The sequence below is a fragment of the Cherax quadricarinatus genome, chromosome 51 (genome assembly GCF_038502225.1).
Source record: "Cherax quadricarinatus isolate ZL_2023a chromosome 51, ASM3850222v1, whole genome shotgun sequence".
NCBI classification, from domain to species: domain Eukaryota; kingdom Metazoa; phylum Arthropoda; class Malacostraca; order Decapoda; family Parastacidae; genus Cherax; species Cherax quadricarinatus.
Window position 1 is genome coordinate 27,188,514 of NC_091342.1, and position 20,508 is coordinate 27,209,021.

Here is a 20,508-nt window from a genome sequence, read left to right on the forward strand (position 1 = left end):
ACCCAGTCGAAAAATAAAATAGTTTTATACTGTCCTGTTTTAATATTAATTGAATACTGGACTAGCCAATACCCGATTATATATTGCTAGATTTCTAAATCACAAATGGAAATGAAATCGCTTTAATATCATTTGCTACTGGCACTGATTTTATAATATATATATATATATATATATATATATATATATATATATATATATATATATATATATATATATATATATATATATATATATATATATATTTATTATTTATTTATATATGTCGTGCCGAATATGTAAAACTGGTCAATTAGCAAGAACTCATTTGAAATTAAGTCTTTTCTAAAATTTTCTCTTGTACGTTTAAAGATACATTTTTTCATTAATGTTAATGTATTTTTTTTTTAATTTTGCTCCAAAAGAATCTTAGAAAACTTACCTAACCTTATTATAACAAGAACAATTTATTTTACCCTAACCCAGCTAAATATATTTTAGATTGTTTGCAATAATTTAATACTAAACAAACACAGTGAAATTAATTTTTTTCGTTAGGTTCAGAATGATTTTGACGAAATTATTGCATACACAAATTTTCGCTTGTCCTGTATGGCAAGATGAGCGTTGCTGTTTAAGCCAAGATCGCAAGGTCTGCCTATTCGGCACGACATATATATATGCAATGAGATCACAGTAAACAGGTGATTTCAGAATATGCAAAATAACCACTGAGAAAGAATAGAGAAATTCCAAGCGCTTTCGTAACTACTCGCACTATCAAGGAGCAATAAAAGTAATGCATCAAATGAAGGCATATAAAGGGTCTAGACCACACCTCACCATCACATCCCACAACAAAGCAACACCTGATGCGCAACTCATAAGAAAGAGAACACTGCAACATATATATATATATATATATTATATATATATATATATATATATATATATATATATAAAATTTTATTTTAACAGGTCGGCCGTCTCCCACCCAGGCAGGGTGACCCAAAAAGAAAAAATCCCCAAAAAGAAAATACTTTCATCATTCAACACTTTTCACCTCACACACAATCACTGTTTTTGCAGAGGTGCTCAGAACACAACAGTTTAGAAGCATATACGTATAAAATTACACAATATATCCCTCCAAACTGACAATATCCCAAACCCCTCCTTTAAAGTGCAGTCATTGTACTTCCCATTTCCAGGACTCAAGTCCGGTTATATAAAATAACCGGTTTCCCTGAATCCCTTCACTAAATATTACCCTGCTCACACTCCAACAGATCGTCAGGTCCCAAATACCATTTGTTTCCATTCACTCCTATCTAACACGCTCATGCACGCTGGCTCGAAGTCCAAACCCCTCGCCCACAACACCTCCTTTACCCCCTCCCTACAACCTTTTCGAGGACGACCCCTACCCTGCCTTCCTTCCCCTACAGATTTATACGCTCTCCATGTCATTCTACTTTGATCCATTCTTTCTAAATGACCAAACCACCTCAACAACCCCTCTTCAGCCCTCTGACTAATACTTTTATTAAATCCACACCTTCTCCTAATTTTCACACTCCGAATTTTCTGCATAATATTTACACCACACATTGCTCTTAGACAGGACATCTCCACTGCCTCCAACCGCCTCCTCGCTGCAGCATTTACAACCCAAGCTTCACACCCATATAAGAGTGTTGGTACTACTATACTTTCATACATTCCCTTCTTTGCCTTCATATATAAAATTTTTTGTCTCCACATATACCTCAATGCACCACTCACCTTTTTTCCCTCATCAATTCTATGATTAACCTCATCCTTCATAAATCCATCCGCCGACACGTCAACTCCCAAATATCTGAAAACGTTCACTTCTTCCATACTCCTCCTCCCCAATTTGATATCCAATTTTTCTTTATCTCAATCATTTGATACTCTCATCACGTTACTCTTTTCTATGTCCACTTTCAAATTTCTACCTTTACACACACTCCCAAATTCGTCCACTAACCTTTATATATATATATATATATATATATATATATTTTTTTTTCAACAAGTTGGCCGTCTCCCACCGAGGCAGGGTGACCCAAAAACGAAAGAAAATCCCCAAAAAGAAAATGCTTTCATCATCATTCAACACTTTCACCACACTCACACATAATCACTGTTTTTGCAGAGGTGCTCAGAACACAACAGTTCAGAAGCATATACGTATAAAGATACACAACATATCCCTCCAAACTGCCAATATCCCAAACCCGTCCTTTAAAGTGCAGGCATCGTACTTCCCATTTCCAGGACTCAAGTCCGGCTATATAAAATAACCGGTTTCCCTGAATCCCTTCACTAAATATTACCCTGCTCACACTCCAACAGATCGTCAGGTCCCAAGTACCATTCGTCTCCATTCACTCCTATCTAACACGCTCACGCACGCTTGCTGGAAGTCCAAGCCCCTTGCCCACAAAACCTCGTTTACCCCCTCTCTCCAACCCTTTCGAGGACGACCCCTACCTCGCCTTCCTTCCCCTATAGATTTAAATGCTTTCCATGTCATTCTACTTTGATCCATTCTCTCTAAATGACCAAACCACCTCAACAACCCCTCTTCTGCCCTCTGACTAATACTTTTATTAACTCCACACCTTTTCCTAATTTCCACACTCCGAATTTTCTGCATAATATTTACACCACACATTGCTCTTAGACAGGACATCTCCACTGCCTCCAACCGTCTCCTCGCTGCTGCATTTACCACCCAAGCTTCACACCCATATAAGAGTGTTGGTACTACTATACTTTCATACATTCCCTTCTTTGCCTCCATAGATAACGTTTTTTGACTCCACATATACCTCAATGCACCACTCGCCTTTTTTCCCTCATCAGTTCTATGATTAACCTCATCCTTCATAAATCCATCCGCCGACACGTCAACTCCCAAGTATCTGAAAACATTCACTTCTTCCATACTCCTCCTCCCCAATTTGATATCCAATTTTTCTTTATCTAAATCATTTGATACCCTCATCACCTTACTCTTTTCTATGTTCACTTTCAACTTTCTACCTTTACACTCATTCCCAAACTCATCCACTAACCTTTGCAATTTTTCTTTAGAATCTCCCATAAGCACAGTATCATCAGCAAAAAGTAACTGTGTTAATTCCCATTTTGAATTTGATTCCCCATAATTTAATCCCACCCCTCTCCCGAACACCCTAGCATTTACTTCTTTTACAACCCCATCTATAAACATATTAAACAACCATGGTGACATTACACATCCCTGTCTAAGACCTACTTTTACCGGGAAGTAGTCTCCCTCTCTTTTACACACCCTAACCTGAGCCTCACTATCCTCACAAAAACTCTTTACAGCATTTAGTAACGTACCACCTATTCCATATACTTGCAACATCTGCCACATTGCTCCCCTATCCACTCCATCATATGCCTTTTCTAAATCCATAAATGCAATAAAAACTTCCCTACCTTTATCTAAATACTGTTCACATATATGCTTCAATGTAAACACTTGATCTACACATCCCCTACCCACTCTGAAACCTCCTTGCTCATCCGCAATCCTACATTCTGTCTTACCTCTAATTCTTTCAATTATAACCCTACCATACACTTTTCCTGGTATACTCAATAAACATTCCTCTATAATTTTTACAATCTCATTTGTCCCCTTTCCCTTTATATAAAGGGACTATCCCTAGGTACCTTCCCCTCTTTCATACATTTATTAAACATATATATATAATGTGTATGTCGTGCCGAATATGTAAAACTGGTCAATTAGCAAGAATTTATTTAAAATTAAAGTTCCTTCTGAAATTTTCTCTTATACGTTTAAAGATATATTTTTTTTCATTAATGTAAAAAATTTTAATTTTGCACCAAAAGTATCTTAGAAAACTTATCTAACCTTATTATAACAAATCCCATTTATTTTAACCTAACCCAACTAAATATATTTTAGATTTGTGTACAATAATTTAATGCTAAACAAACTCAGTGAAATATATTTTTTCGTTAGGTTCAGAATGAATTTGGCGAAATTACTGCATACACAAATTTTCGTTTGTCCTATATGGCAAGATGAGCGTTGCTATTTAAGCCAAGATCGCAAGTTCTGCCTATTCGGCACGACATTATATATACAAGGAATTCGCAAGAGCAGGCGAAATATACACAAACACTGATCTCTGGCCGAAGGAGACTCAAACCTACGAACCCTGGAACAAGGTACGCATTACCTTACCATTCTCACCACACTGTAAGCCTTCTCTCTGAAAGCTGGCTGCCTTGGATCAAACGTCTAGCGCAAGCTGGACGCCAAGGTATTGGTCCAGTGTGGTGAGAATGGTAAGGCACTGCATACCTTGTTCCAAGGCTCGTACGTTCGAGTCTCCTTCGGCCAGAGATCAGTGTTTATTTTATATATATATATATATATATATATATATATATATATATATATATATATATATATATATATATATATATTCATTGACACATCAGCCGTTTCCCACCAAGGTAGGGTGGCCCGAAAAAGAAAAACTTTCATAATCGTTCACTCCATCACTGTCTTACCAGAGGCACACTTACACTACAGTTATAAATAAATATTACCTTGCTCACACTCCAACAGCACGTCAAGTCCTAAAAACCATTTGTCTCCATTCGCTCCTATCAAACACCCTCATACATGCTTGCTGGAAATCCAAGCCCCTCGTACACAAAGCCTCCTTTACCCCCTCCCTCCAACCTTTCCGAGGCCGACCTCTACCCGCCTTCTTTCCACTACATATTTATACACTCTCTAAGTCATTTTATTTGTTCCATCCTCTCTATATGTCCAAACCACCTCAACAACCCCTTTTCATCTCTCTGGATAATAGTTTTGGTAATCCTGCACCTCCTATTAATTTCCAAACTACAAATTCTCTGCATTACATTCACACAAAACATTGCTCTCAGACACAACATCTCCACTGATTCCAGCCTTCTCCTTGTTGCAACATTCACCACCCATGCATTTCCCTCTTTGCTTCCATGGATAAAGTTCTTTGTCTCCATTGACTCCTCAGTGCACCACTCGCATATTCCCCTCGTCAATTCTGTGATTCAGTTCATCTGTCATAGATCCATCTGCTGACACGTCCACTCCTAAATATCTGAATACATTCACCTCCTCCATACTCTCTTCCTCCAGTCTAATATCCAATCTCTCGTTACCTAATTTTGTTATCACCTTACTCTTTCCTATATTCACTTTTAATTTTCTTCTTTTACATACCCTACCAAACTCATCCTCCAACCACTGAAACTTCTCTTCAGAATCTCCCAAAGGCAGTATCGTCAGGAAAGATCAACTGTGACAACTCCCAGTGTTTGTGTGTGTGTGTGTGTGTGTGTGTGTGTGTTATTTAAAAGAAACGTGAGCAAACACTAGAACATTTTTAAACTAATTTGTCGTTATCTATTACCAAGGCTTGTACCATAATTGTGCGTGTGTGTATGTATGTACTTATACTTTTTCTAATGCCGTACCTGTGTCTGAATGAGCAAATTGTCTAAGTTTATTTCCACTGCCGCTGACAAACTCACGTACTTGTTTGTATACATGGATCACGTGCAAAATACCACTGAACAAAGAAAATTCGCCACTTCAGTTCCACACGAATGAAAACCCGTTTTTTTCCCTTGCGTCCGGAAACTCTCTGCTCGCTAACAACAACAACAACAACAGCAACACAGATTCATAAAAATATTCATGGGTCAGCGCCAGCACGCAAGTCCGCCTTTGCTTAAACCCGCTAAGTAAACAATAGCACGCCTCAGAAAACGAAATTGTTTTACACACAACTACTGGAATTTCAAAGGTTGGCAATTCTTTCATTGCGCCTCTGAATTTTATCGTCGGAATATTTTCGTTCTTGTTTTTTCTTTGGTTTCTCTTGTTGATCAAACTTTTTTGTTTTCTTTTTAGCTGTAGCTGACGTAGACATTGCTCTTTTAATTTTGAATGCAACTTTTAACATTGTTATGGATATCACGGGATGCCGAAGGCATTATCATTGTTGCCATTTTTAATAGCTAGCTCACTCACCATTATCAACACTACTTCGAGCATCACTATCTCCACCATAAATATCTTCAACCTTTACGACTTACATCTCCTCCAGTGAAGTTCTTTAACGCTTGCGAGGGGCTTTTGATCCAGGCTATTGAATTTGACCCCTTCCTCTCTTCCTTCTGTTGAATCTTTCCTTCATTTTCTGTTCACTGTTACTCTGTTCTATTCAACCAACGGATATGCCTTTCATTAGAGAATATCATTCATCCTTTCGTGTTCCAAAATCTCTTATTACTGCTATGAAAATCACACTACGAAAACTGTATGACAGAGAGTAGTTAGTAATTTTATGCAGCAGACCTACAAGTAGCACTAACAACCGTGATCCACAGCTTCTCTTTCAACTGCAACTACTGCTGCTGCCGCTACTACTACTACTACTACTACTACTACTACCACTACTGTTGTAGTCTCTGACTGAGTGCATTGCAGATTCTTCAGTTTCTTGCCTCGTCCTTATCATTCAACTTTGACAATATTGTCCATTCAGAAAAAATAAGGACAATGTCTTTCGCTTGCTGCCTGGTAATTTTCGGTGTTCAGGGAAATAAACGATCAGCAGCCCCAAAAATTATCCGACTCTCTCAGAGATATTCCCTGTTCAGTAGAGCATCCAGGATCGATGGCTTAAGGGTAGAGGACAAGAAGCTGTTCTTGATCAAGTCTCAAGAGGGTTCTTGTTTGACCTTTTTGTTTTTCATTGTTGCCATGTTTGGAAAACGAGTCTCGAAAGATCGTATATTGGCCACACAAGATTCGCAGAAGTGTCTAGCACTCCTCTGTGCAACTTGTCAGGCCCCGTTTATTAATTGCACCATTTATCTAAGAGCACGTAGAATTAATTTTCGGTGAGTTTACAGTGATTGATCATTCTCACTTTGCCTGCTCACCACTCAGCCCTACTCTCACTGCAGATACTTTTTATGATTTTTTTTGACTGATTACGCCTGCTTTAACTTTCCTTGCTAGTTTATCAGTTCATTTGTCACTCTGCTTCCCTTTTCCCGTTAACTTTCTTAAGCCTTGAAGCACTTTAAGACCCATACGTGTTGGCGTCATTTTGTGAATATGATAATTATAAAAATGATCCACGACTCTCAAGGGTTTATAGATTCCCAATTATTTTAAGCTACAATATATCCCTCTTTAACTCGTATTTTGATCATAGAAAATGTCTGACACTTAGATGGCTTATTTTAATAAAAAAAAAAAAAAAACGTTTGTACCTTTAAAATTAACTCTATAATAAAGCTGTTGCTACGGCCAGGTTCTGATAATGACCCGAGATAGGCTAACAGCTCTTAAGTCTGAGGGGATACGAGATAGACTACATATAGAGACATTATATATATATATATATATATATATATATATAATATATATATATATATATATATATATATATATATATATTAGAGAGAGAGAGAGAGGGGGGGGGAAGAAATTCTTTTAATGTAACTTAACGGGACTGCAAATTTTTACACTATTTTACCCACAAAAAAGTCAAATCGGCATCTACACAGCTGAATTTCACTCTCCGTAGTCGTCAAATTAAAAGACATCATTGTTTTGAGTGAAGCTACACCTCTGATGGGGTTTATCGAGATTATACGAGCCATTCCAGGATGCTGGAAATGGGTTTAACTTTGTTTAAAGGGCACCTTCACATACCATTGATACTAAGAACCTGATTCTCGTTCCGTGCAGAAGCACTGAAAACGAATTCTATCAGATGAAGCGTTCTCGAGGTATGAGCAAATGAAAAAAAGAAAGTAATCTGTCAACAACTTAAAAAAAGCAGCAATACGAAAAGCAGCAGCGGCAGCAGCAGTAGCATCAACAGCAGAAGCATCAGCAACGACAGCAGCAGTAGCATCAGCAGTAGCATCAACAGCAGCAACAACAGCGTCAGCAATAATAGCAGTAGCGACAACAGCAGCAATGACAATAGCAGCAACAGCGTCAGCAGAAGCAGCAGCAATGACAATAGCAGCAACAGCGTCAGCAATAGCAGCAGCAATGACAATAGCAGCAACAGCGTCAGCAATAGCAGCAGCAATGACAATAGCAGCAACAGCGTCAGCAATAGCAGCAGCAGCAGAAGCAGCAGCAGAAGCAGCAGCAGATCATTGGATCTGGGATTATTGAGATTGTGGAAGACCTGGGAAAGTCGAGGATTTGGAACGAGATATTGTCCGAAATCTCCTTCAGCGTGTCCATTATGTCCATCCTCTTCAACGTGGCTACTATTTTTTCTTATTTCTGCTGGTAAAATATCTCTTAAATTTATCACTGGATTAAAAATACATATTTTGCATAAGCATATAAAAATGTATTGTGATTTCCAACTGGTTTGCTCATGTGACAAAGCTCCTGGAGAGCGAAACTTTGCCACAATAAAATGTCGCATTAGTTGCACCTGTGTCCTTTTACCTAACATATTGTCGGTAATTCTGCCAACATTAACACATCTCTTGATTGAGGGACTGATTACCCCCTCCCTCCCTCCCCCCCCTCTCTCTCTCTCTCTCTCTCTCTCTCTCTCTCTCTCTCTCTTTCATATCTTCCAAAAATTTTCTCCGTATTGGTAATAAAGCCACTGGTGGGCGAAACGTTACCGCTATAAAGATACCCAAGTGATGAACATGAATCTAAATCATCTTTCTGTATTGCTTCACAATAAAATGTCTTATCAATATGCACAGAACGACCAGTTTTATCTGATTTTGATACGTATTTACCAAAATGTAATGAAATATTTAGGATAAGACGCACCATAATATTTTATGCAGTAGCATGCAGGATGAAATACATTACTCTCGTAGCCCATACATTTATATTTATACACACGTAACACACTGGCAGGACCGATTCATTTTTAGCTAGAAGGTAGACAAGAGCTATGCTCTGGAGGCCTGTGTAAGACTTGCGGTTCAGGGTTGCAGATGGAGGCCTCTGCTAAAAATTCGTGAGAGCAATTTGTACCGAGATCAAACCATACCACGGGCGGGGTTAGAACCCGCGATCAGAGTCTCAAAACTCCTTGGCTAACTCGACGGTCTGGAGTTTTGAGACTGATCGCGGGTTCTAACCCCGCCGGTGATATGTTTTTTTTTTAAATCGTGTCATTACGATTTCGTGAGTCATGTCTGACATCTTTACAGAGTCGCCAAGGTAGAGTAGATAACGTGGTGGGCTTGCAAATGCATACCCAGAGTTCGTGTTCCCATAAGGGGGTGCTATAACACCCTCTTGTAAAAGGTCAATAATAACTAAATGTTGGTTCTCGTAGTTTGGGGATAAATTCGAAAATGTCGAATATTCAGCAGGTTCTGCCATGAAAGTAATTTAATGTCGTGTGATTGAAAACTTTTAATGAAATACAAAATAATCTAACGTTACCTAATATAACCAAGAATAACACAACTTATTGGCAGAAATGGAGCTGGCGAGTTTTTGCTGTGATTGGCCCGACACATCGACTCAAACACTATCCGCTGATTGCCCAGACGCGACAGTCAAGCCAAAAATAAAGGTTTTATTTCGCTAATATTTCCCAAAATAACATTTTACTCGAGAAATAACTATTCATTCCATGGTGTGCATAGGTTGCAAGTATCGTAAGGTGGACAATAATGCTTCATATATGCCATGAACCAGCATATATTAATTGCCAAAAAGTTACAACTCTACGTCTAATGTGTTTAGCGCTTAGTTTTGATGATGATAATAATAATAATAATAATAATAATAATAATAATAATAATAATAATAATATGATCGTAATAATATAATTGTTCATTTCATTTGTTCTCGATTCATTATGTAATACATATATATTTTAATTTACAGATCTGTGCATTAAATGTTATTATTTAAACAAAAGTGTGTTGTGCAAGCATTAAATTACTGAGGGCGAGTAAGGATAGACTGAGCAGGGATCATCAGCCTCTGGAAGCCGCCACGTTCTTTCAACAAGTGACGTCACAGATAGCAAAAGTGTGTGTATATTGGTGACGTCACAGATGGTTAGGGAGGGCGAGAATGACTGCATTATCGCCCTGGAGATAATCGCTGCTCCTTTCCCCATAGATTTTTACATATGCCGTGACAGCCATTTCTAGCCGTCTCTCTCGCTTCCTTATCCCTTTTCTCCATCTCTCAATCTCTGTCTACTGTACCCTACTCTCTCTCTCTTTCTCTCTGGATCAATATTAACCAACACACTCTCTACTTCAGGTGATCCGGGCAGCTAGTCCTGTCCTACTGTGCATCATTATCCTCGGCGCTTGCTTCATCTACTCTACGGTGAGTACTAATGACATTGTGTAAGAGTACCTGTCTTTGATTTCCTGTTCATAGTTTCAGGAGCTGAACAATGTTCATGGCGTCCCATCTATATTATGTTTTGAACATCCTCTAGATTGCGACCCCACAACAGTCGACACACGCCCAGGTACCTATTTACTCCTAGATGAACAGGGGTTAAACAGGTCTGACCTTGCTCAGGATGCGACCCTCAATATAATCAACTAACACTCAGTGTTGTGGGACCCTGATGCTGGTTAACTTGATTCAAGCAATTAAGAGTTACCGTCGTCTTTCAATTAAACCTGATCACCTCCCATTCCCCATGAACTGGTTACCTTTTATGGGTTTAGCGTTTTCCCATAAATATAGTAAGTAATTGCTTCAGCCTGCCCGGAATCACACTCCACCGAGCCACATGGTGTACTCGCCTATTGGTGGTTCCAGGGGTCGATTCACAGCTCCAGGCCACGCCTCTACTAGGTCCACTCTCTCCCTGATCCACGAGTTTCATACCTCTTCTTAAAGCTGTGTATGGATCCTGCCTCCACTACATCACTTTCCAGACTATTCCACTTCCCATTTGTTGGTGCGTATGTCTGTGTACTTAGCTATTTGTGGCTGCAGGGGTCGATTCATAGCTTCTGGACCCACCTCTTCGGTGGTTGTTACTAGGTCCACACACTCCCTGCTCCATGAGCTTTATCGTACCTCTTCTTAAAACTATGTATATATCCTGCCTCCACTACAGCACTCTCCAGATTGTACCACTTCCTGAAAACTATGACTGAAGACTGAAGCAATTCTTCTTAACATCCTTGTTACTCATATGAGTTATCAACTTCAAGCTGTGACCCCTTGTAGCTGCGTCCTATCCCTTAGACATTATGTCCCTATCCACCTTGTTAATTCCCCTCAGTATTTTGTATGTCGCATCATGTCTCCCCCTATCCCTCAGGTCCTCCAGTGTTGTTAGGCTGAATTCCCTTAATCCTTATAGAACATACCCCTCAGCTCCGAGACTAGTCTTGTTGCAAACTTTTGCACTTTCTCTAATTTCTTGACGTGTTTGACCAGGTGTGGGTTCCATACTGGTGCTGCATACTCCAATATGGGCCTGACGTACGCAGTGTACAGAGTCATAAACTATTTCTTATTAAGGTGTCGAAACAATATTCTCAGGTTTGCCAGACTCGTGTACTCGCCTATTTGTACTCACCTATTTGTGGTTGCAGGGGTCGAGTCATAGCTCCTGGCCCCGCCTCTTCGCTGATTGCTACTAGGTTCTCTCTCTCCCTGCCCCATGAGCTTTATCATATCTCGCCTTAAAACTATGTATGGTTCCCGCCTCCACTACGTCACTTTCTAGGCTATTCCACGGCCTGACTACTCTATGACTGAAGAAATACTTCCTAACATCCCTTCGATTCATCTGAGTCTTCAACTTCCAATTGTGACCTCTTGTGTCTGTGTCCCATCTCTGGAATATCCCGTCTTTGTCAACCTTGTCTATTCCGCGCAGTATTTTATATGTCGTTATCATGTCTCCCCTGACCCTCCTGTCCTCCAGTGTCGTCACGCCGATTTCCCTCAACCATTCTTCGTAGGACAATCCCCTTAGCTCTGGGACTAGTCTTGTTGCAAACCTTTGCACTTTCTCTAATTTCTTGACGTGCTTGACCAGGTGTGGATTCCAAACTGGTTCTGCATACTCCAGTATGGGCCTGACGTAAATGGTAAACAGAGTCTTGAACGAATCCTTACTGAGGTATCGGAACGCTATCCTTAGGTTTGCCAGGCGCCCGTATGCTGCAGCAGTTATCTGATTGCTGTGCCCCTCAGGAGATATGCTCGGTGTTATACTCACCCCCAGATCTTTTTCCTTGAGTGAGGTTTGCAGTGTGTGTGTGTGTGTGTGTGTGTGTGTGTGTGTGTGTGTGTGTGTGTGTGTGTGTGTGTGTGTGTGTGTGTGTGTGTGTGTGTAATCAATTATATGTACCCACCTAAACGTGAATGCAGGGTTAGAATCTCAGCTCCTGGCCCCACCTCTTCGCTGGCCTCTACTGGGTTCACACACTCAATCGTACCTCTTCTAAAAACTGTACATGGATCCAGCCCTGACCATTCCACTCCAAGTGTTCCACTTATTGGCTAAGATTGAAGAAATACTTCTTAACATCTGTTGCTCATTACTTCCAGCTGTGCACTAGTGTTCCTGTCTCTAACAATGTGTCCTTGTCCACTTTATCAAGTCCTTTCAATATTTCTTACGTTATATCCCCCTTAGTCCTCCTTTAATACCATCAGGTTTAACTTCCTTATTAATCTCTCCATATAGGACATACCCCTTAGCTCCGGGACTAACGTAGTTACAAATCTCAGCTGTTTCTCCAGTTTCTTTATATGCGTGACAAGGTGTGGGTTTCACTTTGGCGCTCCATACTCCAATATCGGTAGGTTGGTACACCGTACACAGTGTCGTGTGTACGGTGTACCGTCCTATCAATGTTGGAATATGAAGCACCAATAGTGGAGTATGGACACCTTAGAAAGTTACGGTGTACCTTGCTTAGGTGGCTGAAAGCTAATCTTAGATTTGTCAGTCACGCATCTGCAGTTATTCCGTTGATAAGTCTCAGACGATGTTCTCGGTGTAATGATCAACTTGAGCAGGTTTGCAACTTTTGCCCGCCTATCATTTACTCCGTCTGCGCACTTTGCCCATTCCCAATTTTCTTAGCTTTTCACTTGGCAGCAGCTGCTTATTATTCCAGGCCTGCAGCCCATCCAGGTCCATTTGTAGTCTTTCCTGGTCTGTATTCTTCATACTAGTTTCACATTTGTGAACAGCGATACTTCTGACTATTCCTTCAATTATGTCATTCACGTACGTAAAAAATAGTACCGGTTGTAAAACCGAACCTCACGGTACCCCACTCATCACTCAGGCCCATTTTGACACTTTTTCTGTAACAGTAACTGTTGTTTTCTTCCTGTAAATTATTCCTTGGTTCAATGTAGTGCTTTCCCTGTTATTCCAGCCTTCTTCATAAGCATCTGTCCCAGTCACTTGTGTGGTACTCTGTCGAAAGAATTCTTACAGTCCAAAAATATGCAATCTGCCCAATCCTCTCTCTTCTGTCTCACTTCTGAAAAACTCCAAAAGGTTTGTAAGGTAGGATTTACTATTTCAAGAACTGTGATGATTGTCGTTTATGAATCCGCTTCTTTCTGGGAGCTCCACCACTCTTCTGATTATCTTTTCCATAACCTTGCATATGATGCATGTTAGCCACACTGACCTGTAGTTTAACAATGTCTACTTTCTTAAATATTGGTGCTACATTTGCAGTCTGATATCTGCTCTGTCTCGATTGATTTATTGAAGATCGTTGTTAATGGGTTACATAGTGTTTCTGTTTTCTCATGGAGAAATATTTGGTCGAACTGCCGTCGAGGTAACTAGCTCTTGTGTTTCATGATTTGTGTCCATCATTTGCTGGACACATTACATACCGCTTCGGTTCTAGTAACCTTCCTGTCTCCTCTGAGAATATCCTCTTTAAATTTCATGCTGAGCTCCTCGAAGACTTCTGATCATTCCTGCTTCTTTCTTCAGTCTTGATTGCCTTGCCCTCTACTGTTTTCTTCTGATGTGGTTGTATAGTATCTTTAGGTCAGATTTGGCTTTCAGTGCTATGCTTCTCAGACTATCTCTGAGCCTGGCTTCTTACCCATGTATATTCATTTCTGCTCGCTTCCTTCTGCAATATTTCCATGAACTATCACATTAGCTTTAGCTGCTCTGCACCTCCTGGTTAACCATGGGCTCTCAGTATTCTTCCCTATGCACCTTTTGCTCCTGAAGAGGAACTCTGTCAAAGGTTTATTCTAGGTGAAAACAATTTTCTCATCTCATTCATTTTTGAATAATTTTCGTAACCGTCAAAATAGTTTAGTAGATTGGAGATACATGAATTTTCAGACCGAACAAATAATTATTTGCAAGCGTGTGTTTTGTTCTCTATGTGTTGAATCCACTTTTCTCTAATGGCATTTGCCAATATTTTTGTAACAGCACTTAGTCAACGAAACGACCTATAGTTAAAAGGCTGGTTTCTGTCACCTTTTTTCAAATTGTCTCTGTGTGTGTGTGTGTGTGTGTGTGTGTGTGTGTGTGTGTGTGTGTGTGTGTGTGTGTGTGTGTGTGGAGGATGGGGGGGGGGGGGAGCATGCGCGAGGTGCTGAAGGGGATTTTGATCGTTGTGTATATACAAGTTGCAATAGTTGATTCAAAGCTCCTGACGATGCCTCTGCAATTATCATCTTATTTTAAAATTCCCTTTCCTCTTCGACACTCTTGAGTCTAAGTTTGAGGCTATTTGTAGAGTCTGCCTCAAACTCTAACCCATAGCGTTGTACTTCATAATTACCAAATAACTAAAGGATTTCCTAACATTTCTTTAGCGCTTTCTTCTTTTTCATCTTCCATTTTTCTCACTTGCCCTGGTTTTCTACAATTATTTGTTTTTTAGATTTAGATTTTGCCACTGAAGTCACTAGTTTCTTGCGTACCCCATGTCCATCCTGTGGGCAGTAGCACAAGATCACATGGAGACAAAAGGCCTAGGAACTAGGCCCAAAAAGGGTTAACAGGAGTACATCTGGATTTATATCTACAGTTCACTTATGTGTTACACGCAAATTTAGGGAATTTGCTCTCTGTTTGCCTTCTTAATATATGTGTATTTGTAGGTCATGATTATATTTGGTCTTCCACGGTAATCTAGCACACCTTTCTCGTTTTTCCTTGTATCTCAGCTGGTCTACAGCAGTCCCTTCGAGAATCTGAGAAACAATGCATCATCCGCAAATTATACACATACATACATGCACACACACACACATTATATATATATAATTATATATATATATATATATATATATATATATATATATATATATATATATATATATATATATATATATATATATATATATATATATATATATATATATAATAATATATATAATATATATATATATATATATATATATATATATATATATATATATATATATATATAATAATATATATAATATATATAATATATATATATATATATAATAATATATATAATATATATAATATATATATATATATATATATATATAATAATATATATAATATATATAATATATATATATATATATATATATATATATATATATATATATATATATATATAATATTATATATATATATCTATATTATTTTTTTTATCACACTGGCCGATTCCCACCAAGGCAGGGTGGCCCGAAAAAGAAAAACTTTCACCATCATTCACTCCATCACTGTCTTGCCAGAAGTTTGCTTTACACTACAGTTTTTAAACTGCCACATTAACACCCCTCCTTCAGAGTGCAGGCACTGTACTTCCCATCTCCAGGACTCAAGTCCGGCCTGCCGGTTTCCCTGAACCCCTTCATAAATGTTACTTTGCTCACACTCCAACAGCACGTCAAGTATTAAAAACCATTCGTCTCCATTCACTCCTATCAAACACGCTCACGCAGGCCTGCTGGAAGTCCAAGCCCCTCTCACACAAAACCTCCCTTACCCCCTCCCTCCAACCTTTCCTGTGGCAGGCCAGAGCTCGACCCCTCGACACATTGTCCCACCTCAAGAGACAACACAACGTACATGTCACCTTACCACTGAGCCAACGATCCTACAAAGATCACGCACCCAGCAGATCTAGATGTTTTTCTCGTGATCCGAGTACACTCGTGGCAGTGGTATCTTGAGGATAAATTTCAGCCTCCTGTTTGAATACCCACCTCAACCACCAGTCTATAGAGCAATGAAATCACGATACAAGTAATTTTGAATAATTTACCAAACTGTGGCAGGCCAGGGCTCGACCCCACGACACATTATCCCGCCTCAAAGAGACAACACAACGTACATGTCCCTTAAGGTTTACTACACAAATAGTAGGAGTCTAAGAAATAAGATAGATGAGCTAAGATTACTTGCAAGTGCAGGTAATATAGATATTATTGCTATAAGAGAGACCTGGTTCAACTTGAAGTATAGAGAAATGCTTTCTGAATGCAACATACAGGGTTATAAACTATTCCATACTGATAGGATCAACAGGAAAGTTGGGGGAGTATGTCAGGGATAATTAAAACTGATGTGTTAGACAAGATATAAGATTAGAAACATCGGACACAGAATCTGTTTGGCTACAGTTTCTCGAAGGTCGTGAAAAATTACTTTTGGGTGTGATTTATAGGCCCCCAAACCTTGATAGGGAGTGCAGTAGGCTGCTATGGGACGAAATTCATAAGGTATCTAGATATGAAAATGTTGTGATAATGGGAGATTTTAATTTTGGATAAATTGACTGGAAGAATGTGACAGGAAATCTTGAGTCTAGTGACTTTCTTGATACGGTTCAGGATTGCTTTTTAAAACAGTGTGACAGAACCAACTAGAGAAAACAACCTGCTTGACTTGGTTAATGATGAGCTTGGGGAAAGCGATCATTTAGTTGCAATATATTATGGAATTACCTAGATAACTGCAATCAAGTCTCTAAGATTTCCGCTTGGCCAACTTCTTGGGACTGAGAAATTACCTGGGTGGGATAAACTGGGAGGACCTCACTATGGGTCAGGTAGGTGGTGTTGGTTGCCAGTATGACGTGTTTCAGAACATAGTGTAGCTGCCAAGACAATTTTGTTATGAGTAGGGAAATTAGATCTAACAGAAATGATCCCAAATGGATAAACAATAGATTAAAATATCTCATTGGTCAAAAGAGAGGCACAAATAGGCGTATCAAAAGAGGGGATGAGCAGTTAAGAAATCAATATATTCAATTAGAGATAAAAAAAAAAGGGAATAAGACAAGCAAAAGGGGATTATGAGGCTAAAGTCGCAAGGAATTTGAAGACTAACCCAAAAGGGTTCTTTCAGGTATACAGAAGTAAGATTAGGGACAAGATAGGCCCACTTAAGAGTAACTCTGGTCAGATCACTGACAGTGATAAGGAAATGTTTGAACTTCTCAATACCTACTTCCTCTCAGTTTTCACTCAGGAAGATACTAGCGAAATTCCATAAATAATAAATTATGTAGAACAGGACGATAAACTATGCACTATTGGGGTAACTAGTGACATGGTCCTAAGACAAATAGAGAAATTAAAACCTAACAAATCCCCAGGCCCTGACGAACTGTTTGCAAGGGTTTTAAAGGAATGTAAAGAGGAGCTTAGCATGCCTTTGGCTAATCTTTTCAATATATCACTACAAACTGGCATAGTGCCAGACAAGTAGAAAATGGCATATGTAAAACCTATTTACAAGGCAGGTAACAGGTCCTTAGCTTCGAACTATAGACCAATAAGTCTTACGTCCATAGTTGGAAAATTTATGGAATTAATTGCCGAAGTAATTCAAAGCCATCTTGAAAGGCATAAATTGATTAATGAATCTCAGCACGGTTTTACAAAGGGGCGTTCCTGTCTTACGAATTTACTAACTTTCTTCGCTAAGGTATTTGAGGAGATACATCATGGTAGTGAATATGACATTGTGTATATGGACTTCAGTAAGGTTGTCGATATTATTATTATAATCAAGGGGGAAGCGCTAAACCCGGAGGATTATACAGCGCCTGGGGGGGGGGATGTGGAAGGCATTCAGGCTTAATTCGGGGAACTGGAGCACAGATCTAATTCCCTAAATCAAGAGCCCCTCACCAACATCAAGGAACCTTCCTTGAGGGGAGGCTGTCGATAGAGTTCCACATCAGAGGCTATTGAGGAAACTTAAGGCACTCGGAATAGGAGGAGAAATTTTTCCTAGGTAGTGGCATGGTTGACAAATAGGCAGCAGAGAGTTTGCATAAATGGGGAGAAATCAAAATGGGGTCATGTCACAAGCGGTGTTCCACAGGGATCAGTGTTGGGCCCCTTGTTGTTCACAATTTACATAAACGACATAGATGAGGGAATAAATAGCGATATAAGCAAATTTGCTGTTGACACCAAAATAGGCCTCCCACTTCATTCTAATGACGACACTAGAGCACTCCAGGATGATTTGAAAAGACTGATGCAGTGGTCAGAGAAGAGGCAGATGCAGTATAATATAGTCAAATGCAAAGTTCTAAATAATGTAGATCTTAATATTACGGATTGTGAAAAGGATTTAGAAGTTCTGGTTAGCAGTAATCTGAAACCAAGACAACAGTGCATAAGTGTTCGCAATAAAGCTAACAGAATCCTTGGCTTCATAACAAAAAGTACAAACAACAGAAGTTCTCAGGTTGTTCTTCAACTCTATCTTTGGTTAGGCCTCATTTAGATTATGCTGCACAGTTTTGGTCACCGTATTACAGAATGGATATAAATGCTCTGGAAAACTTACAAAAGAGGATGGCAAAGTTGATCCCATGTATCAGAAATCTTCCCTATGAGAATAGACTGATGGCCCTGAACCTGCACTCTCTAGAAAGGCGTAGAATTAGGGGGGATGTGATTGAGGTGTATAAATGGAAAACAGGAATTAATAAAGGGGATGTAAATAGCGTGCTAAAAATATCTAGCATAGACAGGGCTCGCAGCAGTGGTTTAAAGTTAGAAAAATTCAGATTCAGGAAGGATATAGGAAAGCACTGGTTTGGTAATAGAGTTGTGGATGAATGGAACAAACTCCCGAGTACCGTCATAGAAGCTAAGACGTTGTGTAGTTTTAAAAATAGGTTGGATAAATACATGAGTGGGTGTGCGTAGGTGTGAGTTGGACCTGCCTCGCATGGGCCAGTAGGCCTGTTGCAGTGTTCCTTCTTTATGTTCTTACCACTGAGCCAGCGATCCTACAAAGATCATGCATCCAGCAGAGCTAGACGTTTTTCTCGTGATCCGAAGACACTTGTAGCAATGGTATCTCAAGGACTAATTTCAGCCTCCTGTTTGAATATCCGCCTCAACAAGCAGTCTGCTTAGCAATGAAATCACGAAATAAGCGATTTTGAAACATTTACCAAACTGCGGCAGGCCAGGGTTCGACCCCAACAACACATTGTCCCGCCTCAAGAGACTACACCACATACATGTCACCTTACCACTCAGCCAGCGATTCTACAAATGTCTCTTGAGGCGGAACATTGTGTCGTAGGGTCGAGCCCTGGCCTGCCGCAGTTTGGTAAATGTTTCAAAATCGCTTATTTCGTGATTTCATTGCATACGATCCTTAAGAGTAGGGTATCCAGCGGAACTGGATGTTGTACTCGCTACCCAAGGACACACGATGGTGTGGATGACTCTAGGCTAATTTCCTTCTAGTCCCTGTTTGGTGTACTAGTTCAACGAGCAGTATTTTATATTATTGTGATCATGCGTCATGCGTTTTCGCCCACCATGAGGCTGGCCAAAGCAGCATGGGTTCGAGTCCTTAGCTAGTGCAGTTGTTATTCATCAATACCACTCGTTCGTGGTCACAGTATATATATATATATAAATATAGGGAGGTACCACCTGTCCTGGGAACCCTCATCCTCAGAGAAAAGAATGAACTTGCTTCATGGAAAACTCAAGGTTCTCCCTGAGGCTGTTTGAAAAAAATTCTCCTACCGCCCCCTACATTTAAATTAATATATATATATATATATATATATATATATATATATATATATATATATATATATATATATATATAATATATATATATATATTATATATATATATAAAATGCATGTATCTTTCAACGCACCGGCCGTTTCCCACCGAGGCAGGGTGACGCAAAAGAAAAAACGTAAGTTTCTCTTTATAAATTTAGTAATATATACAGAAGGGGTTACTAGCCCTTGCTCTTCCACATGGCTTACGGAGGAAGAATTTTGCTCCACTTCTCCATGGAAATATACGTATATGTCGTGCCGAATAGATAAAACTTACGATTTTGGTTTAAATAACAACGCTCTTCTTGCCGAATAAGGCAAGCGAATATTTTTTGTATGCAATAATTTCGCAAAAATCATTCTGAC

At 39.3% G+C, this 20,508-nt stretch overlaps 1 protein-coding gene across 1 annotated transcript in view; it reads left to right on the forward strand.

Moving 5' to 3' along the window:
* The window catches only part of LOC128694596 (metabotropic glutamate receptor-like protein P), a 903,975-nt gene that overhangs the window by 786,031 nt on the left and 97,436 nt on the right, over nucleotides 1–20,508 (forward strand). Inside the window, exon 8 of the mRNA XM_070095631.1 lies at nucleotides 10,376–10,444. Within this exon, the coding sequence (XP_069951732.1) occupies nucleotides 10,376–10,444 (69 nt within the window). The remainder of the gene's footprint in view (nucleotides 1–10,375; nucleotides 10,445–20,508) is intronic.